At 36.7% G+C, this 24,348-nt stretch overlaps 1 protein-coding gene and 1 pseudogene across 2 annotated transcripts in view; one reads left to right on the top strand and one right to left on the bottom strand.

The window, feature by feature from the left end:
* The window catches only part of PCSK5 (proprotein convertase subtilisin/kexin type 5), a 229,580-nt gene that overhangs the window by 102,867 nt on the left and 102,365 nt on the right, over window positions 1–24,348 (top strand). For both annotated transcript variants that reach the window (XM_064736486.1, XM_064736487.1), the window contains exons 8-9: window positions 8,439–8,651; window positions 17,560–17,660. In XM_064736486.1, coding sequence (XP_064592556.1) covers window positions 8,439–8,651; window positions 17,560–17,660 — 314 coding nt within the window. The remainder of the gene's footprint in view (window positions 1–8,438; window positions 8,652–17,559; window positions 17,661–24,348) is intronic.
* Window positions 10,441–11,169, bottom strand: LOC135459645 (NADH-ubiquinone oxidoreductase chain 2-like; annotated as a pseudogene).

Below are 24,348 nucleotides of genomic sequence, written 5' to 3'. Positions count from 1 at the left end.
ACTTAGAAACTACTCTATCTCCTTGCTCAATAGAGTAGTGCTTCTCCACATCTTCCAGACTGACTTCTTTTTTTGAATGCAGGTGAAGGCGATTGCTAGACTCACTAAGGTGCTCTTTCTCTTTTAGGTCAAAATACCTAATAACTTTGTTTCCTGACCTCATCCTTGAAATACTCTACCCAAAATTTCCTTGACCTCTATGTTTTTCTAGTAAAGCCTGTATTATTTCCTGTACAATAATTTCCAGTCCCACCTTAATGTTACAGTTATGTTACTGTTACATGTTAATGTTACAGTAATGTTCATTTTCTTTTGTTTCATTACTGATTTCTTGCAGGGCTCATCACATCTTTGCAGAAGCCTCACAATCCGGCTCTAATACATTTCTATGGATAAAATAAGTTACCAGACAAAAACTTCACAGATTTATCTGAAATTCTGAAGTGTTTGTTGCATTTTGAGCTTTTGTAAAGTAATGCAGGCATCACCTACTGACCTTTAAAATCTGTTCTGCAATCTTAAAAGTGTTGTTTTGTATATTAAGTTTCTTTCTGTTAGTCATAATTTACAAATCAGACTTCATTCTTTCTGTTTTCTGGCATTATTATTTCCAGTGTGGATACCAGAATGGGGCATACAAGTTTAAGGATTTTCCACACGTGCATAGTATTGCTTCTATATTCCCTGGATGGGTTCATATAGACCTGACTTACTAATTCAATGGACAGACTATTTTAGGGTAGCTCATTCCCAGCTGATTATCTTCCATAGCCCTAAACTTCCTAAGCCACCACTTTGCAAAATTTGTTCACCTTTCCTTATTTCTTACCAATAAGCCTAATTTCTAGGTCTGACTGCCTTGCATTTTGTTGATATATTTCAGATGCCTTAATGACTTTGCAGATGTGGTTTAAACTTGATATGATGTAGTTTTCTATGGATGAGGGTTGCCCAGCAAAAATTAAGTTAGGTGATTACACATTATTAAGCTAATAATAGTAATCCTTTGCTCTGCTGTTTGTACACAGTTATCAACTTCTTGCATTCAAACAAAGTAGAATATTGCCTTCCAGTAAATGAAATAATATTTAGGCTCAGTGATACCTGAGCCTTTATTTTGTTTGGGAAGTATGTGAACAAAGTGTGTGAATCAAATGTGTGCAGCTAACACCAAGACAACAACAACCCACATCTGAAGTGCAGAGAATAGATTTATTCCATCACCTCACTGGCTGCAGAATTACAAAGAAACAAAGGGGTATACATACTTTGCTGAGCTCATTTTAGCAGGGCCTGACCCCTGCATTACATATCAAAGAGCCTGGAGCATGCATAAGTCTTCACCAGGCTGTGTTTTACAATCTCAAAACCTCTTATCTCCCTTCCCCCCTTACAAAGAGGCCCCCAGCCTACAGGAAGAATGCTTTTAGGTCTTTAACAACATTGTGTTATCTACTCTGTGAAAATTTAATTTCTTCTTCAGCAGACAGAAAACAACCCAAAGCAAACACAAATACGTGAATTCTCTCACACTGAGTATTTTCTAACATCTCCCAGGTGCAAGGTTGGTCTCTGAGCAAAAACAATTCTGAAAAGAACTTACTTTACTCTCTCTCCTCACCTATCTCCGGTTTTCAGCCATTTCCGCCCCACACAAAGCTAACCTTAAAATCTCACTTCTTTGCCTTCTGTGAAAAGATGAGCTTTTTCACAGATAATCAGCGTGTAGTACAAAATTATGCAGAAAAATAATTAATATATCAGAAATGTTCTTACATTGCATTCATTGAAATAAAAGAATCGTGAAAGATGGGAAAATTTGTAATGAGAGTTACAGGAAAATATAACCAAAATGTCCATTTTCCTTACAATGTCACCAAGTGTACTGGAAATCAAAACTGTTTGGTTACCTCATCCCATCTCACACATGCATGGAAACTGTTGAAACAAGCCAGAATAGCATTGCTGATTTTGGACTTGCCAAAATGCGTCTGGTTTTGCATGCACACCCTGAAACAGGTGATATATTGAACATTAAAAAATAAACAAAACCAAAACCTACTCCATTCTTTTTGTGGAGTAAATCTTAATGTGAAAAAACAATACTGAAAAGCAGCTTTGGCAAATTAATCTCTTTCCATACACTGAAGTATATAGATTTCAGACTATGCCTTTTTGAAACATGAATCTTGTTTCTGTGTGTGAACAAATCACATATACATTTCACTCATATATTTGAACAGCAGTATCTATGTATTTCTATGTGTCACATAGGAAAAAAGAGATTTCTGGAATGGAAATCACTGGAATTTTGGTGTCAAAAGTTTTCTGTGCAAAGAATTTAACAGTTTAAGGCATAAAACTGTGAGGGCAATGACTTTCCACACAGCCTGAACGTTGTTTCTTAAATGAACACTGTGGGAGACAGACTGAGCAAAGTTGTTCCCTAAGTCCTCAGTCTGCAAAAGTAGAAGTGAAGCAGCCATATTTTCATATTTATCTAGAAGAGAATATTTTTTTGCAGAAAATAGGAGGTTCTTTTTGTTAAACCCCAGAGTTCAATAGACATCTCTGAACCTGAAGTTTTCCACAAGGAAGAGTCTCTTGTAAGTCATGAAAAACAGCTGTGTGGATCTAGTGGCCCTGGGCTCCTTTCTAGAGTGTTTAATCAGATAGCAGTATAAAGGCAATGAGAACTCCTGAACCCATCCCATATAATGGGTGTTTGTGTGTAACATCAGTCACATACCCAATTCTCACACTGATAGCTTTCCTGTGCACTGCTTATTTTGGCTTTGCATGCAGGGACAATTTCACCTCTGATTAACCAGAGACTCTTCGTACAACAGAAATTTTGGCAAAGCAAGCTCTTGTGTTATCACATTGTGTTTGCCATAGACAATTTGTTTTATCCTGGTAACAATAGTAATGATACTGTAGAGAGAGAGCCTCAACCATAACTTGCAGTCCTTGAGCTGGCTCTGTTTTGTTTAGGTAAATGAGAAATTCATTCCAATATTCCACATGTTCATATTTCAGGTTTCAGCCAACAGTTCTTTTGGTTGCACTTCAGGCACTAATTATAGCTCTGTGGGGAATATCTTTGAGCTATTTAAACTGCTTTTTTCGTGAAGAATAAAGTAAAAAATACACTACACGAAGCCTACATATTGAATTGTTCCACTGATATGTCCTGATAATTAGTGTGTAAATACATACATGCTCGTGGTTATTCAATATTGTATGTACATTAGAATGTTTTATAGCTTCAATGTTTCAAAGGTACCATATTCTAAGAGATAACAAAATACTTTTTTTTCCTCTTTTTTTAGCATGGTTAATTATTTTTTCTTTTGTTTTCTTAATTAAGAAGCTAGTTCAGAAGTAGCCAGTAACCTTTCTTAGCAATCACTTCCCTTTCCAAGGGAAGGATAAGATAATCACTGTTTTATGTAGGTAGTCATATATTTTTGCATTGTATATATGTTATGTGTATATAGATTGCTGTGTTTCAGAAACAGGAAAGATTTTCTTTACTTCCTAGTTTTCCTAAGAGTAAAATGTAACTTCTCATTTTAAAATACACGTCTATTTTTGTTCATTCCCCCAAACATGCATCTTTATTTATGCATACCTGTTTGGCTCATTACTCATTTCCTCATTGATACTGTGGGTGTGCATTTTTAATAAATTGAGGCACAAACATTATTTTTTCTGAAAGTGTGGAGACCTCAACATAATTAATGGCCTGAGAAATATTTCCTTTTGCTTGTGAATTTTTTCTTTCATATCTAAGAAGACTGTTAAAAAAAAATCTGTTTGGCTGTCTTCTGGTAGCAATTTAGAATTGCTGACTTGGACTCTCAACTTACCATTATCTGTTTTTGGAGAGATGCCTACTTAAAAATTCAGTGCTGTGCAGTCTACAAAAGAGTCTTTTAAAAATGTTGTGCCAAACTATTTTTCATTCCCAGATAAGAGGTTAAATGGACTGGTAGAAACTCAGCAGGAGCTAGGGGCTGTAACTGGTCAAAAGCAAAATGCTGACAGTGAACAGCTTGGCAATGCTGTGTCCCTGCACAGGGCAGCACTGTCCAGATCCTATGGAGTGCAGAAATCAGCAGAAACTGGAAGAAAGGGGATGTATCTCACAGGTGCATTTCTCAGGATGCTGTGATCCTTGGTGCTTGGCACTACAGTGATTGTACTATGCTGCAGCTAAAAACCATGCCTGCATAGTAGGATTTTTAGGTCTCCAGAATGCTGGCCTCTGTTCTGCACATTCGTTATGAACATTTCCTCTTTAGGAATTAGTGTTTAAGGAAGAGGTCATACCATGGGCTTCTTTTTCCAGCTTCCGCTTCAGGATCAATTTCACTTTCTGGCAGTAGTTTTTTGTTCTTGGAAACGTGAAGTAATTTTAGGACTGTATTGGGGAGAATAGAGGAAATTAAATGTTTAGGCTCTAGGTGTGGATAGAGTATCCTTCTTTCTCTCTCCATTTTATATTTTCATGGTTTGTTTTCTGCTCTAGTGTGCAATTTCCAGCATACTGGTGCCAAATTATCTCTCCCTGGCTGCCACCTCTGTAGCTCTTAATTACTCCAGTTCAGCTGTTCTGTTCTCTGCTTTTCCTGCTCCTTCACATTTTCTTCTGATTCTATGTTCCGTGGTAAATTTGATCATACCTATCAAGTCAGTAACTCACTCCACAGGCAGAGAGGGTTATTGGGGCACTTGATTCCTGGGCTGGAAGTAATCAGGATTCACAGGCTGGATTAAGGCAACTTGACTTGTAAAGCAGTGAATGAATGTAAAGTCTAAAATTTATAAAATAGTGTGATTAAAATTTACTCGACTGGCTCTTACTGTATCTTACCGCATCTTTATTATTTTTAAAGAGTGCTGTAAGCATCTTAAAAGTGTGTGGGACTGCTGGTTGTCTTTATTTGAGTGTGTGAAAACCTCTACCTTAAAAAGGTTCCTGCCAGTACTGCTAGTTCATTCACTCACAAAGATGTGGTGCATACACAAACACGCACACTTGGAGCAGGGGATATTTCTGTAATAGTATAAGGAAATTCTGCAGATGTCATTATGAGCGTGTTCATACTGGCTCTGATTCTTGGCAGACTTAACCTGTCCATGCTGGTGAACTGGAAAAAACAAAAAGGGGCTTTTGTATCATTTACCTGCTTGCAATTTGCTGACCAAGGAAAAGGAGGCATTAGCAGAAAAAAGACAGAATGCCCCAAGATTCTTCTTTCCTGCTTTTACAAGTGCAATTTGTGCCTTTGGGCCTCTTTGAAAATTACTTGAGTCCATTTCATTTAAGCTGTCTGTTGAATACTCTGGCTTTGTCTAGAAAATGTACTAGAAAATTGTACTGTGGCTGGGTCAATAGCAAGTCATAGGCATCAGTGAAACAGTTTTGCTTTGCATAATGAGACAGTTATTTTTTTTCTTTTAAATGATACGACATTTTATGCAATTTAAGAAAGTAGACAAGAAAAAAGGATAACTTTTCATAGTGGTCTGATTTGGTGCTGACAAGCACAAGTGTGGAATTATGGATGCCATTGAGAGTTTATAGGAGGCAGCCCCTAGCTGTCATTGCAAATGGAAGAGCAGGAACAACTTTGTGCCTGGAGGGGAGAGAATGAAATTTTAAAATCATAAGACCAACATTGGGCATACTTTGCTGGACATGCATTCAACACTGGTCTATACCTCTTCTATAGAAAAGTTACTTAGTTTTGCTCAAGTTCTGTCCATATGATTTGTACATGCACCTTTGCTTTTGACTAATAAATGACACATGGCTTCTTGGCATCTTATGGCTTGACTTTTTGTCTGATACCCTTGGGCACCTGGCAGATGACAAATGATACATTTAGATAAAAAATAAATAAAAGCTACATAGCATGTGCATAGCATTGCATCTGTGTTTCCCTTAATTTTGTAACACAGTCCAACTATTATTTAACTGTGTTTATTTAGATGATGTCAGCTGGGAATAACATTCACATACAGTAGAACAGCTGACACTCTTGCTCTACTTACTTCGTGGGCATAGTTACTAACAAGTTTGTATTTTCCTAAGCATGTTTGGGACTGCTGAATTGAGAAATTAATTAATTTTAGTCAAGTTCATAGAATCATAGGATCATGGAATCATCAAGGTTGGAAGAGGCCTTCAAGATCAGCCAGTCCAACTGTCCACGTACCACTACTTCTGTAGCCCCTCAACCATCTATATTACACAGCACCAGATCCAGACTTCTGAACACAACTGTGTTGAAATTAGTTTGGAGGGTTGAGTTTTTTATTGTTTTTAAGACTGCCATTTGCTTTCCAAATATCTTTTAGAAACAAGATGTCTAGCATGTTTTCTGATCTGAAGGTAATGCTGTTGTTTTCTGTGAACTGCTGGGCTCATGTATATGTGCATTTTTGCAATGCATTAGAGGAATGGCAATTCTCACTTTGTGTATAGAAAGTACTCTTTTCCATTGGTCAGTGCATCTGGTATTTACTTTTTATTGCAATAACAGAGACATTGATCCTTTACATATTTGCAGGAGTCATTAGTTTTAAAGATATATTAGCCATAACCTGTTTACCAAAAAAGAACCTTAGCATGAAAACATAAATCCATGGGGCAAATGGCTATTAGTTTTAAGGCCTTGCCCCTACAATCAAAAATCTAAGTTGATGTTTGTCATGTTTAAATTATAAATACACTTCTAAACTCCATTGGCATGTTTTCACCATTTTTTCAAAATTTTGGCCAAAAATTATTCAAATACCATTTTCTGCAGCTTGTTCATTATTAGCACAGCAGCATAAGTACACATCTAATGAAATAGATTGCACAGAGAATAAACACTGTCTGTGCAAACAGACTAATAATACAGTCATACCCTGCAGTGAAAAGGTTTGTATTGCATGGGACAAATCATGTTATTCTGCTGTTTGCATGCAGAACCATCTGATGGTAACAGCAGAAAAATGATGGATAGACTGCTACTAGTAGGACATTTTTCTTTATGCATCTTTTTGAGAAGTTCTTTTACAATTTTTTAATTTTTTTTTCTTCTTTTATAAGTGGAAGTTATGGTTTGATTACCCTGAATTCTCATTTCTTTGTCTTGGTTGTATTGTTGGTTGTATCATTTTTCCCGTGGGGTTTAGCCATAATATACTGCTTTCAAGACCTGTGTGTGAAGAGGAAAGGTGGAAAAGCGGGCTGTAACACTTCATAAAGGTTGTCTTGAAAACAAACAAACAAAAAATAAAAACAAAACAACCCCAAAAAATTGTAATATTTAGACAGATCGTGTCTGGCGAATGTGGATCTCATAGTACGTTAAACTTGGTATCTTGGGATTTTTCTCACTACTTGAAATGTTTCTCAATGAAAATTTGAGAATTTTAGAGACATAACTTCATGTAGACATTAGTCAAAAGAATTAACTTACTTTGCTGGAAAGTCTTTCCAGGTAGTATACTTTTATTAAACTCACAAATTATCTCCATGATAATTGAGCAGTCTCTTGGCAGTCTGGTGAAGGCCTAGGTGACTGGGAAAAGGGAAACATTGTCCTCATCCTCAAAAAGGGTAGAAAAGAGAGCCCTGGCAACCACCAACTGGTCAGCCTCACCTCTCTTCCTGGGAAAATTATGAAATAAATTCTCCTAGAAGCTCTACTAAGACACACGGAGGTCAGGGACATGATTTGGGATAGCCAGCATAACCTCACCAAGGACATTGGTATTATTATCTGGTGTTATTTACTGTCTTCATTAATGACATGGATGAAGGAATCTAGTGCATTCTCAACAAATTTGCAGATGACACCAAACTGAGGAGTGCAGTCGATACTCTTGAAAGATGAAACCTGACCCAGAGTTACCTGGACAAGCTCAAGAAATGGGCCAGTGGAAGTCTTACGAGGTTTAATAGGGCCAAGCCTGCATCAGAGCAACCCTCAATGTCCATACAAGCTGTGGGATGAAGAGATCAAAAGCAGTCTTACTAAGGGCTGAAGAGGGACTTAGGGGTGCTAGTGAATGAGAGGCTAACATAAGCCAACAATGTGTTCTTGCAACCCAGAAAGCTCACCCAGTATGATATTTTACTACTTCATCTAAGTTTTCAGCATGACTTTCTTGGTACATCTGGATAATATAGATGCAGACCAACAAACGCTGTATAAAAGTTGTTTCTAAAGCTGTGCTCATACCACTCATTTCCTTAATTTTTCTAATGTCTGATTCTGAAATTTGCTAAATCCTGTTCTCATTTCAAATTCTTCTCAGGGTAGTTGGTTTTTTATTTTCTTCTTCTCATGAGATGTCTTTTTGGGGAAAAAGACCTGGCTATTAAGCAGTTGAGAAGAATTATTAATCAAATCTTTTGTACTGTTTCCAAACAGGGACGAAGAGGCTTAGGTTCAGTCTTTGTTTGGGCTTCTGGAAATGGTGGAAGAAGTCGAGACCACTGCTCCTGTGATGGCTACACCAACAGCATCTACACTATCTCTATAAGCAGCACAGCTGAAAGTGGAAAAAAGCCGTGGTATCTGGAAGAATGTGCATCCACACTAGCTACAACGTACAGCAGTGGAGAATCCTATGACAGGAAAATAGTATGGGTTTTATTTGTTTTTTCATGTATATGTGTTCGTATTTGGCACAGTGACTTTGGGGGATGGAGAGAAAGGGAAACCATTCACACAAATATCTTCCTTTTGTTTTAAATCTAGTTATCAATAGTTTTTACATTTTACATACATATTAGCAGTTTACCTAGATACCTATTTTCTCATATTTGTTTTGACACGGCCCCAGTTCTCTTTTACATTTAGTGACTGTCACTTATTACTCATATTGCTTTCCATTCTGGAAATATATTGCAAGGAAAATTCAGCTCAGTGCTCATCTTTTTTGTATCGCTCCTCTTCTCATTCCTAAGCCAACAGCATCATTTTACCTAATGTTTACCTCATCTTTGCTGGAGAATGAAAATAGTTTTAATTCTGTTGGATAATCTGTTGATATCATTAGTATTTGTACATCCTATGTGCCTTTGCAAAATGAATGCATTCCCAATACTTTCCAGAACTCAACATTCTACTCCTTTTAACCTTTTGGTCCTTTATTCTCAGGTGGATGAGGTTTGCTAATATTGTCCTCTTCTCTGCGTATTTATTCAAGTGTTTAACTTACAGAAATTTATTACTTCTGGATCAGAAAATTGAAGGATTTGGAGGGGTTTTTTTCTTCTTTATGTTTTCTTAAGGACTCATCTAACCTTTCTCTCTGGTCCTTAGCATATTCTTCTCTTGGTGTCAATAAAGAGTTACAAATATTTGGCTCTATGTTTTTTTTTTAAAACTGTCTGCCTTGTCTTTCAGGATTCTGGGATGCTGGCCATCCCTTCTTGGATTCTTTGTTATTTTCAGATGGTTTAATTTTTGTTTTAAACTTGTTCTGAGATCTTTCTTCATTCCAATGATTTTTCTGTTATTTAGTTGCCACTCTTCACTGAAGTCGTCTCTCTCTTCCTGACATGTTTCTTGTTATCCCTGATAAATAATAATAAGTTCTAAAATTACTGTATCTACTAGGAGTCCTCACTTCTGTCGTTAAATTCCCTTCACTGTCCTTTAAAAGACATTCACTAACTTCTTCATGTTTCAGTGAGACTAACAAGCTGAGCAGATGGGATTGTGGTCCTCCAACCTGACCTCTTACTTAGCCAAGTCTGTAGAACTTCCCTGAGTCCTTTGAATCCAGCAGTTGCTGTCAAGTCAACAATTTTTATAAGCAAAATCAATATTGATCTCAAAGTTTTCTGTGACAAAAAATTACCTGAAATTTAATGTAAGTGCTTTTAATTATTCATTGCCATTAAAAGATCTCTCTTGTTTGCTCTCTGGGCCCCTTTAGCTTTGATTTCTAAGCATTTGGTGTCACAGATTTCATTGCTAATATGAAGACCGCTCCAGTTGTCTGTCTTCTCTCTGCTAATGTAGCCCAGACAGTTAATCCCTTTTGATAATGGAACGTAAGCTTCTTGTATCGTCCTAAGTCATATTTACTTATAAACCCTGTTTCACGTTACAAGCTTCTAAAATCTAAACTAGACACACCAGGCAGGCAGCAGCAGTAGTCAGTGACAAAAGCACTGGAAAATGGGTGCCTGTGTGTGCTGGGTCAGTTTTCTTCTGTTTATATACTGACCCTGACTGAGACTTGTTAGCTTCACTGTCATGTGATGTGTCTATCACTGTGTGATGCCCAGCCCACTTTCAGAGCTGCTGCTTCTCTTTTCCGAAGCTGGTGGTTCAAGGAAATATGTAAGGGTAGTTAGGGTCTCCTTATCCCACTGTTAACAACTGGCTGGTTTAGTACTCACCTTCAGACCAGCCATCATCAGCACTTTGTCATTTTCCATGTTTCTCCTATACTCATCTGAAGGTGCTGGTGTTTTGTTTTCTTCCGTGTCTTTGGTAAAATCTTTAGGTCATACTGTGGCCAAGAACCAAATTGTAGAAGACAATTGGTTAGCTCTTGAATGATAAATCATTTGGGCAGGAATCCTGTCAGAGGGAGGAGGCCTGCAAGGGAGAGTAGGGCTAGGAATAGTATTGCATTTAAGGATGGGATTTTGGTTAATGCAGTTATTACGGTGGATAGTTTCAGCACTTTGATTGTGTTTAAGGTGAGGAAGACGGTTGTGGTTATCATGGCGTACAGGTAGAAGTTGAGGAGGGTGAGTTTAGGGTTGTAGATGATGATAATTGCTATTCAACCTAAGTGGGAGACGGAAGAAAAGGCTAGGATTTTTCAGATTTGTGTTTGGTTGAGGCCCATTCGTCCTCCAAGGGCTGCTGAGAGGATGGCTAGAGTGGTTAAGAGTGTGGGGTTAAGTGAGGAGGAGGTCATGTAGAGTAGTGTGATTGGGGGAAGTTTTATGAGGGTGGATAGAAGGAGGCCAGTGGTGAGAGGAGAGCCTTGGAGTACTTCTGGGAATCAGAAGTGGAATGGTACTAGTCCTAGTTTAATCACGATTGCTGCAGTGAGAATCAGGCAGGATGTTGGGTGGGTAAGTTGGGTGATGTCTCACTGTCCGGTGTACCATGCATTGGTTATGATTAGAAACAGCAATCATTTCTTCCATATGCTATCTTCTATATGCTATAAGAGTGTGTATAATTTCTCTGCTTCTAATTTTTATTCATGCTTACATTTTTGGACCATATAATTATCCCAGTTTAAATGAATGTATTATAAATCATGTACATTTTAAATCTCTTAAATTTTAATACTTTTTAAGAAAAAATACTCTGTATTACGTGATGTGTCTTGTAAAATCCTGAGTATATTACTTTCAGCCAAATTGATGGCCAAAAAAAATACTACAGTACTTTGGCACATTTCTTTTCCAACATCTTATCAACCACTGAATATACTACTAGCTAATTAATCTATTAGTAATTCGTTTAAATCCTGTATCAGCTGTTTTACACTAGATAAAAAGGTGGCAAATAGATGACATTAGTAGGACAATACTGCTTATCCTTTTTAAAATAATGACACTATGCAGATTTTCTGTCAGTCTTCTGGAATTTATGCAGTGTTCAAACATTTGCTAAAAAAACACGGTAGTTCCCTTTCCAGCTCTTGTAAGAGCCTTTGGCACTTCTAATCTTTCTAATATTAACTTGTTATTTAAAATAGAGATAAATAGGACGATGATTTATCATTGTTCTATGCTCTGAAAAATTAATTTAGACTTTTTTTTTCTAAAAAGAAACATTCCATGAAATAGCTGTTTACTATAAACTATTATCTTTGGACAATAAAAACACTATTGTTTTGGGGATTATTTTGTGACGTATTTGAAAATAAAACACGTATTTTTTTTTAGGGTTCACCATTTAATCTTATCTTTCCTTTTTGACTTTCTGCATCTTGTATCCTCAAAAGTAATTAATTGCTGTTTCTTTATATCCTTGCACATGTTTTTAATATCAAGTAGTATATCTCTGTATTTCTCAGTCCTTATTTGTACTTCCCTACATTGCTAATTTAAGCTTTGTGCATTCCTCTGATTTCTTAATAGATGTAATTTTCTTGATTGTCATCCATTCTTTTCAATTAATGCACACTTTCTGCTTTCACAGAATTACTATTTCAGTAAGAGAACATTGCTAATTTCTGACATTTCACTCTCTTATGTCTTGTACTAGGATCAAAAACACCTGGAGGTGAGGTGATCTCACCTTTGTTGTTCAAGACTTCTCATGAAACACAAGCATATAATTTTTTAGTTTACTGAAGTATAGTACCCACCACTTCTGGAACTTTGCAGTGTGCTAATACAGGCAGGTTAATCTCTTATTATAAGATTTTTGAAAAGTATACCTTACAAAGGAGATAATAATTATATATATAGAATGCACATAAATTACCCCATAATTAGAAAATTAAGGAAGATAATTTACATAAACATTATTGAAAAGAATTTAAAATATTACTCTAAAAATTTTCTTAACTGGAGTCTCCCTTGGAGATCTCACATTAAATATCAGAGATAAGTAAAAATAATTTTTAATTTAATTCCATGAGTTCTATAAGCACTGTTTGTTTTTACTAGACAGATGAATTGTTTTTACTATTCAGATAGCAATTCAGTTCCATATACCAGTTTTAGTTTAGTCCTACAGTGTGCATCATTTTGCACAGTAAATGGCAAAAGTCTGAGTAGCCATAAGAATTAACCCAGGTCTGTTGACCGTTTGTTTACCCAAATGTAATTTATCCTTGACTAGTCTTGTGCAAACCAACCTTCCAGTTGCAGTTGCAAGAGTCACTGATCCCAAATGCTTGACAATCAGACTATAAAAATTCCTACCAAGATTCTTTTTCCTGCACTGTATTATCACTTGACTTTTGAAACACACAACTCTTCCATGTTTTACTGGTGGTACTTGGTATTTAAAGCCATGCAAGGCTGTTCCCTTTCCAGATTCTTTCAATGATAAAGTGATAAGCATAGTGGAGATAAATAGCTTCTGTTTGTGTTGTGTGTAAACCAGTTGTCCACATAAGGGATAAGTATGTGATTCTATTATGCTACAACCCAGTGAGAAATTCCATGAAATTGTGACGCCAGCTTTTCAAACTGATTGTTGAGAAGTCCTTTAAGCATACACACCCTCTCATGGAGACAGGAATATTGCTATTACCTGTGTGACTCTCTTGCTTATAGTCTGTTTTGAGAGCATTAATGATTGTATTGCTATTCTTTGTCTCAAATTCAGTCCTCCTAAAGTCCTGTCACATATCATTTACCTTGAAAGGAAGTCTTATTTGAAACGAAAAGTGAACTCAAGACAGAACTGAATATTTCAAATAATAAGCTTTTTAAACTGCTGTTAAATGCTAGAAGAGTCTAGAAACTATGTTTTCACTGATGTACCATGCATCCTTTTCCCTGCATTATATCTCACACTTTTGTTTAAACTGGTGCTCCTTTTGAGTCAGGTTGTCTTCATATCTTTCCACAAGAAACTGAGAGCTTGCAGCAATTTTAAGGAGAAAAATAACAATATTGGGTGAATAGAAAGATTATTATCAAATTTAAATTATCCAAATTCTATTATGCTTATAAATTTTTATGCAGTTGACAAAAAAATAGAGCAGGGTTGAGCTCTATGCCAAAATTTGAAGAGTAACAATACTTGATCAGATCATAAGATGATTTTGTTTGTTGGAGTGAGACTCCTACATTCAAATACCATAGCAGTAAACCAGGAAGAAGTCACCTGGCGTAGGATTTACAACCAACATCAAATGAACTAACATTTCTCTTTCTTTTTTTTTCTTTTTTTCTTTTTTTCTTTTTTTTTTTTTTTTTTCATGTAACACAGCACAGATTTCAGTATCATGTGAGATTCTACAGTGTTGTGGTACAGAAATACTTACCCAAGACTTAGGAACAGTGAATGAGTTACAGTTGTATAATGTCATGTTTCACAGGTCCTTCCTGTTTTCCCTTGCAATTCTTTACCTGAATATCTTTTTTTTCTTTTCCTCTCTTTTTCTGTCCAGTAAGTATATGCAGAATGTATTATAAGGTAAATGAAAAAACAGTAACCAAGTATTACAAACTCACTTTGCAGACTAAAAATTGTTATAAAAATGATTCGATTTCAATATGGAGTAATAGAATCACAAACACTTTTATAACTACACAAAACACTACTTTTTCTCTTTTTATTACTATAAACTTTTTATAATTCCTTGTTAAAAATATATGATGTAACATAATTTTAGAAGTTTTTCTAGTCTTGGAGGGGTTTTCTTGTCATATACAATGACAGCTTAAAGTATCTTAAGCTAACAGTTACAGGTAGACACACCTTCTTGGAAGAGTTCCTTGCTGTTGAGGAAAGTACACCAAGTGCACTTGACTTTATACTGTACTGAGTTTTATTGCAGTGATAGTTAGCCTCTTATGAACCAAGTTTCCACCCTCTGGATATATTAAAAGCATGCAAATATTCCAAAGATGCCAATAGATGTATGCCTTTTACAGAGACTCTTATGGAAAAGGACTAGAATTACTTTTAGGTGTTTTCAAATGCAGCTGCAAAGTGCTGGCACAGTTACAGGCATGGAAACTCTCACAGAGACAAATGGACGGTAGGTAACGACTATAAAATTATAGTTCTTTAGAGATGTTACCTCTCATACTCAGTGTGTACAGAAGTATTCACTAGTCATATGCAGTTATCAAGGTATTTTTTCATATTATTCTCTTCTTTGCTACTTTGAATGCCATAGGACAATGCTTAAAGATAGGTTCCCCCTGCCAGACCATGAGGCCAGGTTAAGCACCATGTAATAGAGTTATCTGTACGGTTCTTATCAAACATATTGCACAAATGAATTTCCTTTGAATTTGTTTTTCAAATGATTTCATAACATACTAAGATTTTGATATCAGAAAGTTCCCCACAGATATGATTTATAAGCCTAATAAATTACTTATCTCCTGTAAATAATGTATCTACTTCATGTTCCTCCTGTTTTGTTGTCTTTTGATAAATAGTAATTAATCTGCTGATGTTCTGTCTCTTCGTGTTGATAAACTTCTATTCTCAGCAGAACTTAAAACTGAAACAACAAAAGAAAGCCCATCCTGTCTCCTGCCAGTTCTTAAAACACAAAAGCCTGCTCTCCTTCAGAAACTCACTCAGGTTATCAAGATATGCGCCCGATAATCACAGGGCACAATGTGACATCTCTTCTGGGTACATACAGATGCATAGGCTGTGTAGAATGTAGAACAGATTTTTGTTAAAATCTTTTCACTTCTAGGGACACATTCATAGAAATCAATATGTCTTGAAGAACTGTAGCAGAAGGTAAAAAGTTATTCAATCACTTCGGAAAACTCATGTCATGAAATATGAAATACAAAGAAATGCAGAGGCTTGAGAGAGGGTATGTGAGCTTGTTCTCTGCTAAGAGAAATCCCATTTTTTACTTTATTCATTAATTTCCCAGTTGGTAAAACTATGGGAAGATTGATGATTCAGCCTTAATAATAACTGTACAAAATTGGCATCTCCTTCAGAAAGCAAGTTGCTCAGAGCAAGTTGCTTCTATGAAACTGTTACAGTGTGTCTAGATTTTTTCCTTTAATAAATGTCTGGTTTTTCTGAAAACTTTGCACCAATGCCTGTGGGAGGTATTACAGTGCATTGCAATGATTTTTATAATTTATCTTTGCTTTTCATCAAGGTGTCTGTGGCTAATTTCATGTTGATTAAACTAGACAAATACCAGAAACTTTATCATTGTCTTCAAATAAACCTCATTGATTCAGCTTATTTAGAAGTTGTTGTAACTCTTGGCCCTAGAAATACTGCATGGACTTTTCTTGCAAAGTTGAATCAGCATTTTTGCAGATCAATGGCTGTGTTATACTCAATGAAAGATTTAAAAATTTCTCCTTCTCCCCACCCTAACAATCAGAATGACTGCTAATATGCTCTAATGGCAGCTTCATGGTGCTATCAAACACTACATCCTTTTATTGTGATTGATGATGTTATGTTGCTCAGGAATTTGGACATCATTTTTCTTCTTGAAATTTTCTCACCTTTTGGTGATCATGTACTCTTTTTTCTTGGGGTAAATGCAACAGTTCTCTGACAGGGAATCCATAGTGCTGAAAAACGCGCCTCGGATCTTGGAGGTAATCTACACTTAAACATCTTAGCTCCTTTCAGCAACTTTCCTTTGAATTAGCTCAATTGGCATTCACACATACAAAGCTTTCTTAACACATTTTCAGCTGAAGAGTCTGCTGTAAGCAAGACAAGGGTTGAAATTGCTACCACAGTATCCATTTAGAAGAAGTTAGAGAGATGTCAGGGCTTGTTGTGTTTGATATCTGTAGTGACAGGGCAGTGAAATTTATCTGGAAGGATGGTCTTCCATAGGATGAGAAACAAGGATAGCACAATTCAGGTGCGTTTCACTGTATTGACAGAAGTCCCCTCCTATGACAGCACTTTTTTTCCTTCCCAAGCTCCTGGATGCTTTGTTACCGTTTATGCTCTTTGCGGTGCCACTTTTATGCAGGGCATAAAGTACCAGGATATGAAGGACATGAGCATGTATTAATCCCTTTTCACTCTCTCTGTTTCCTGGCCTTCCTTCTGGTCCTTGCCACAGCTCTGACCAGTATTTTCCAAATGGGACATCTGCATCTTATATATCTCTGGGTGCATGTCATCATCTAGTATTCAGACTTCTTAATTCCACCTGGAAAATCCCCACTTGAATTTGCACATATAGGCAATCCAGTGTCAGGGCTGTTCCTGCTGCAGCAGCATGTAATTATCTATACATAAGATGTAACAATTTAAAACTGAAAACATCTAATTGGCTGGTGATGGCTGCGCCAAATTTGTGATCGCATCAGGATTTTCCAATTAATTACTGCTTAATTTCATGTGATTTATTGAATAAGGAGTAAATGAAAGATTAAACATTTTAGCATGAGCAAAACTGAATTCTCTTGTGTCACATAATTCCACTGTGACTTCAGGCAACCTAATAAAACCCTCCATACCTCTATATAGTCTCTAAAATGTGCATAAGCAGGCTGTATATAAGATTTTGTTCCTTCCTGTTTGTAAAGCACTTTGAGATTCTTGGAGGGAAAGTCCTCTGTAAATCCATATAGAATGAAAGAATTGCAGTTGTGCAGTTTCAAACCCCTCTGCATGTTTTTCTGGTTTAAAAGTGTCTTTGTTGATTGGAGCAATATAGAGAATACTGTCTAAATTCACGAGTGACTTCAAGTTCAGAACATCTAACATCATGTATCTTCCTTCTCTTGCAATTAAAGAAGAAAATACCCTTCACATACATGTGACTCATTCAAGTATATGAAACATGCTCTGATTTCTGAATTGTTCTTATATGTTCTAGAATGTGTTCTAATTTCATACATTCAATTTCTTCCAGATTACTACAGACCTGAGGCAGCGTTGCACAGATAGCCATACTGGAACCTCAGCCTCTGCACCTATGGCTGCAGGCATCATTGCCCTGGCACTGGAAGCAAAGTAAGATCTGAGATATATTCTGAAACAAAAATTAAGCATACAGGAAGATATTTCTCATTCATCCAGCACCTTTATGCAGATTTCACACAGTGCTTTGGAAACTTTCTTCTGACAATACACTGTGACCTCCTAAGGGGAGAAAAGATCTCCATGCTTACTTCACATGAAGGAAGGCTGGCACTGTGCAGATACTGACAGAGTACTCAGTGTTGAAGTTACATGAAACACTGTAGAGCACAGGTGGTTTCCATTAAATTATGTATAGCATCCTCTCAATATCTTACAGATAAGTCAGAAAGCTGCCTAGGCCTACTGTACCCTGCAGGGTACTGTAGGTCACTTCCTCCATTCACCAGGCTCTTCTTAGCAATGTCTCTTCTTGAACACTGAAAGAGGTTTGGGAGGTGTAGGTTAACCTGAATATAAGTAAATGTAGTATGTAAAATAAAATTGCAATTTCTGCATGCTGACACAAGTCTGTTTTTTAACGCAGATCAAGTTCGTCAGCTCTAAAAATCATTAATAGCGTAGCTCCATAGTCCTTGTACCTTTAGCTCAAAAAATTTCCAGTCTTAAAAGCATTTTTTTAGTTGCATGATTTAGCTCTTTATGCTTAATATGTATCCACAATGTGCTTTATGGAGCAGCAGAAATGTGGGTGATCTTTAGGTAAATCTATATTTTAGAATATTTTGCATTACTTTGTACTCTGTTGGATAAAACCTGCAGGTCTAAGATGGAATGCTTCACCCCAAATCCTATTCAATCTTTTTAAGTTCTAGGAGATTGATTCTCTTAAATTCTGAAGAAAACTAGTTTCCTGTGGGGTCAGCCATTTTCTTTGAAGGAAGTAAAAAATTTGCACACAATAGTAGATTCAAATTGTGTGTAGTTTGTAACACTAGAATTATGTTTTCATCTTTCATGTTGCTTTCTTTGAAGACAGCTTGACCCAGTATTTGGCTCAGAATACTTTTTGCCATTGAGTTATAAGCATAAGAGTTTGTAAATGAAGACCTGACATAATCTTAAGTAGTGCGGCGCATGTGGCGTTATAATTGTGTGTTCTTAACACAGTTATCAGAGACAAAGGTATTTAGGGAAGTTAATATAATGTTGTTGTGGGAAGTTTTTAACTTTTAAATCTCCTCTTAACCCCAGTTTTAAAATCCTTAAGTTCATTTCAAACAATCTGCAAATGCAGATAAGACTCTGTCTGTGTACATTCCAACTTGCTGTAAGTTTTTCTCACTATTCTTGCTTAATGAACTGATATTGGTAATTGATTAATTCTGTTTTGTTGTAGTTGAAAGATTCAGACAAGTTGTATCTTACAAGACCTGCAACAAAGCAGATTGTGACATCTTAAAACAGACTGAGAAGCTTACCCTTTTCTCTCAATGACTCTACCAGGGCAAAATCCATATTAGTGTATATGGACTAGCATTTTTTTCCAAAACCAATAGTAGCTATAATAGACATAAAGACAAAACTGTGGTAAAGCTTTATGTGTGGTGATGGAGACAAAATGTGCCAGTGACTAAATATCCTAGTAACCCTTTTGTATTTGTAGTCCCCCATTGCATGGTACTAAAAAGGGTTTCGGAGTGAAAATGTGTTGACTTTGCCTCCTTTTAGACTCTGTTCCATTTCATTAAATGGAAGGTTCTGTTTCTAGATCTTAGCCTTTGTATTAGGAATTATATTAATAATACCAATACCATAGGAATTATATTAATAATACCATAAATAGGGGTTTTATTCATTTGAGTTTCATTCATTAACTTTTCTCTCTTATGTGCTCTTAAAATCTGCCACTGCTGCTAACCACAGCCACTAAATAAAACAGAAAAAAAAAAAAGTAGTTAAAAAGCAGAGAGAAACTAGGGAGAAAAATAGTTCTCATGCTATGGCTTCCCATAGAATGGTTTTCTTCACCAGTTTGGAGACATCTTTGGTGTTGTGACATTATAGATTATGAAATACAGCCTTTAGTATTATAGGGAGATCATATTGTGATCTATTAAGTTTTAATGTCTTGGGTTCTCATGTATGGAATCTGTTTAATTTATTTCATGCAGTTTCTGGATTTCTTATTTACGTGATTTGAAATTTCAGGTTGTATTTTTCACCAGTGATGCCTCTCAGTTTAGGTGACCCTAGGTAAATATTAGGAAGTTTTGAAGCCGTTGAAGTATTTTCTACAGTACTTTTAAAATGTGATATAAAGGACACATGACATTGTGTCTCAGTTAACTGCCTATTGGAACTATTTTATTTCAAATAGAGTTTGCATTTTCATAAATACTTCATTAGATTCCGTATTAGTACCTCTGCTAATGGCAGTGTTTATGTGAGATTTTTTAAAAGACAATTTGGAGAAGGGTTTTGCAAGGTAAACTACATTCTTTGTACAGCAAGCTGCCTAAAAATTAGAGCACTAGTCCTAAACACTTATTGACTATGTTTGTAATAAGGTATTGTTTCATTCCACTTTGTGCTGGAAAACACAGCAGTTTATACCATGAGTGGGTTTTGAGTCTGTGGAAGTCATAGAACTTGCCCAGTGGGTGAGTTCTATTCCAGGGACACCATCACGAGTTGAGCAGAGCACTAATACGGCCTGGGTGTGAGTTGGAACAGCCAAGAGGTTGCTTCAGCTCACACACAAAGGTACGTTCAGCCAAACAAAGAAAAAGCAAGACATATGTCTTGCTCACACTTTCTTTGACAAGCCCCTATGGTAGGATTGGCAAATAGCTGATGGAGGATCTCTTACCTGCCTACTGATTTGAGCCCTCCACTTAACCATTTCTTCCAACAGGGATCGCTTGCGAAATCCTGGTAACAAGTTGTTTGAGGGTGTTGTTATGCATAACATGGTCACATTTTTATTATTTTCATCTAGTATTTGAGTATCAAAGTGGCACATTTTTCCTCAAGTATCAGAGAATTGTAACTGAGTTTTGGACTGCTTGTTTGGAATTCCTGAGGATGCAGTGCATGGTTGCAAATACACAACAACTATCACACAGACATATCTTAATTTTCATGTTCTGCAGTTTTCTTATGGTATTTAGGGAGTAAATTGCTTTTCACATGTACCCAGTAGATGTTTCCTAGTATATCTAGTACCTTGATCAGATCGTGTGAATAAATGCTTGTGTGTTGCACTTAACCATTATGTAATGTCAAATTTTTCTAATTGTAAATCAGAAAATAAGTATAATCAATTTAGTGCACAGAGACAGCAATTTTCTTACTAAAAAGAATATATTTTCATTGCATAGTACCATCTGTTGTTGGTAGCAGAGATACCTTTCTCATTGATAAAAAGCTTGGATTTGGGATTTGAGGAAATCAGAGTCAGGAGAGACAATGGCCCTGTATTTGTTCCAGAGACCATTGTGCCATGTTCCTTGAAGAAGCCAAATTTAAATAAAAACGCCTCTGTTGCTGACAGAAGAATACATTATACATCCCCAACTGTAAGCCAATGCATATTTTGCAGCATGTGGTGTATAATAAACTAGTTTCATTAGTAAGAAGCAGCAACTGAAATGGAAGTATTAGTCTCCTACCTTTCTACCATGTGGTATACTCAGTGGTAGAGCCTTGGAGAGAGTCTCAGTCTGTTTTAAGATGTCACAATCTGCTTTGTTGCAGGTCTTGTAAGATATAACTTTTCTGAATCTTTCAACTACAACAAAACAGAATTAATCAATTACCTCCATGATTCTCTTCACTTGAGTGATATGGAATCTTAGAATTATTTCATTTGGAAGGGACCTTAAGGATCATCTCATTCCAACCCTCTGCCATCAGCAGAAACACTTTTCACTAGACCAGGTTGCTCAGAGCCCCATCCAGCCTGGCCCTGGAACAATTCCAAGGGGAGGGGCACCCTCCACTTCTCTAGGCACCCTATGCCAGCGCTTTACCACCCTGCCAGCCAAGATGAAATCTAAACCCACTATCTGAAAGAATGTATCTTCTCCTCAAAGGAGAGGTGCTTCATCCCTCTAATAATTTTCCTGGCCCTCTTCTGGACTTGCTCCAAAAGATCAATGTCATTCCTGCATTTGCTGTTTTTGCATGAAACAAGGCTAGAACAAGGTAGTTCTGGAAAGAACAAAAGAATTTTAGTGAATTTGGATAGTAGACAGAGAAGTGATAATGTACCACATTCTTCTAGAAGACAGTACCACCAAGTGTAATCACTGAGATAAAAGGAAAATGGAGTTCACATTGTAAGGGGTCAGCAGTGTCAGAGTTAGATACTTTGGATTTCTGGCAACTGAACAGATATTTGCATACTTCCCAGACTGATTGATTTTCTTACAGAAAGGAGAAAAGCAGTGCACCATCTAGCAAGGTACAACTTTGGATACAGAGAACATATTTCTGTGTTATCAAAGTTATGAGGGCTTTGTCATAAATATAGTCAGAGGTTAAAAGTGATGAGACAGCTGAGGTAAATTGAGGAAGTGCTGTCAAGTGTCCTCTACAGCTAGAATTCGAGTGCAGGAGGAGAGGTTATCATTTACTGCTTTAGCTAGGTGTTTGCTTCTTTGATTGACTGCCTGTTATGGAAGGCCATGCTAGAATGTGTGAGTTAAAAATCTCCTTCTGAATCTTTGCAATTTTTGAGTAGTTTGCTCATAATATTGAAGTATTTGAAAAACATAACCATTAATAAATGCTCACTTTAGATCTTGAGGTTTAACTACCTATGCCACTTACGGAATTTCAGTTACTATATTGACATTGATTTGGGTGTACTTTAGTTCCTGTTCCTGTGTTCAGTTACATAAAAATTTGCCAAAGAATAGCCATTCAGGCTGAAAGTTTCCATTTAACTTGCATTTAAAAGGTTTTAAGAAAATTCAATTTACACATTTCTTAAACTCCAACAAGGTTAAAAACAAGTAATGTCTGATTCTGATGATTTTTAACTTCTTCATTGAGTTTTTCTGTGTCTGTGCTTTGGAGCAACAGCTAGAAGTAAAAGTAGTGGATAGCTGTTGTTCTGGTGCCAGCACAATGCCTTTAATTTGTATAAGCTTTTCAGAAATCTCAGTTGGCATTTTCTCAGTTGAGACTTTTAAGCTCTATCCCCTGTAGTTTCTTGGCTCTCCAAGTGTTTTCCAGCATCAGCTTTTATAGGCTAGTCTCTCAAGTTACTCTTGAGATGTTTCTGGCTGTTCACCTTGAGAGCAGGGATCCTAGCTGTTCTTCCTGTCAGTTCCTTGTGGGAGTAAAATGAGGAAGGTGGAAGAGGAGCAGTTTGACTGAATTGCAGTGTCTCTGTAGTGAGTCTTTTGAAAAGTGGAAGACAGGTCAAAACAATGGCTTGTGTACAATAGCTAATGCTAACCATAGCTTCCTTTGTTAACCTAAGACAATGTTAGCCTTCTCCATCTTCACAGTCAAGCTGATTCTAAGGGTGGCTATTAACCTAAGGTTTTGTTGCTGCTCTTTCCGTGTTGTTATTAAGCAGACAGTGAGCATTGTCTTTTGGACAGTCTTATTTTACTGTTCCTTTGGAGACGACACAACAAAATATGTAATTCAGATGCCTTTCTCTCAGGGGTTTTCTCCTCCCAATTTCATCATTATCAGCTTGCATATCAGGCCATTGTTTGTTAGGTTTTTGGCACTTAAGATTTTTTATCTCTGTGTGCACTGCAGATTTGACACAGGTACACTAGAACACCGTTGCTGGTGGATGTATAGCTGCCTACCCCACTGTTCATCTAAAGGAATACATCATGCCCTATCATAGCTTGTCTGGATTTTATCCTGAAAACCAGGATAAAGATAATGCAAAAGATGGATTTTTTTCCCCCTTTACAATAAGAGTGGTAAAACATGGAAACACATTGCCACAGAGGTGGTAGATGTCCCATGCCTGGCAACACTCAAAGTCAGTTCAGACAGGGTTCTGAGCAACTTGGTCTGGTTGAACATGTCCCTGCTGATTGCTGGGTACTTGGGCTAAATGCATTTTAAAGGTCCCTTCCAGCCCAAACCATTGTGTAATTCTGTGCCTGCAGATTCTATGGCAGAGCTTTTCAGTGCTGCCTTATGAGGAGGTCAGGATGCATTGCGGAAATTGTGGACATGTGGCATGAATATAAACTGAATGTTGTGAAAGAGAGCTAGAAATTGATTAAAATGATGTTGTACAGGACATTGTAGAAGCATAAACCCTTCATGTACCTTACTTTTGCCATGACTTTTTTTAATCTTTATGTCAGTAATTTTTACTGGCCCAACTGGATAAACAATTACTGTCATTCTACTCCAGAAGTCTAGTGTGAGAAACTGCATCATAAGTAAAAAAGCTACCTATAGGCATAGTACTGTTTTTAAGAAATGCTCAGGGAGAGAAGGCATCTGTTCTCATTAAATACAACAGAATATTTAAATATGTTAAGAATCTGGTTTAAGAACCAAAGTTTCCCTGGTTTTGAATGACTGCATAGTCCTGGGCAGTGTAGGCAGCCAATTCTGGGTCTTATAAATTTCATTCTGGTCTCTTTTCAGCTGAGGGGAATTGTGGCAGGGTGTGCAATAGGGACAGATAATGATGCTCTGAGAATGCTACTTAGTCCCTGGTGTTCTGCACCACAATGCTTTTTTCCTCTTCATTGTTTACTGGCTCAGTTTATCATTCCCTCTACTA

This window comes from Zonotrichia leucophrys, chromosome Z (assembly GCF_028769735.1).
Source record: "Zonotrichia leucophrys gambelii isolate GWCS_2022_RI chromosome Z, RI_Zleu_2.0, whole genome shotgun sequence".
Classification (NCBI taxonomy): Eukaryota; Metazoa; Chordata; class Aves; order Passeriformes; family Passerellidae; genus Zonotrichia; species Zonotrichia leucophrys.
The sequence above is the reverse complement of the archived record's forward strand: the minus strand, read 5'-3'. Positions and strand labels throughout refer to the sequence as shown.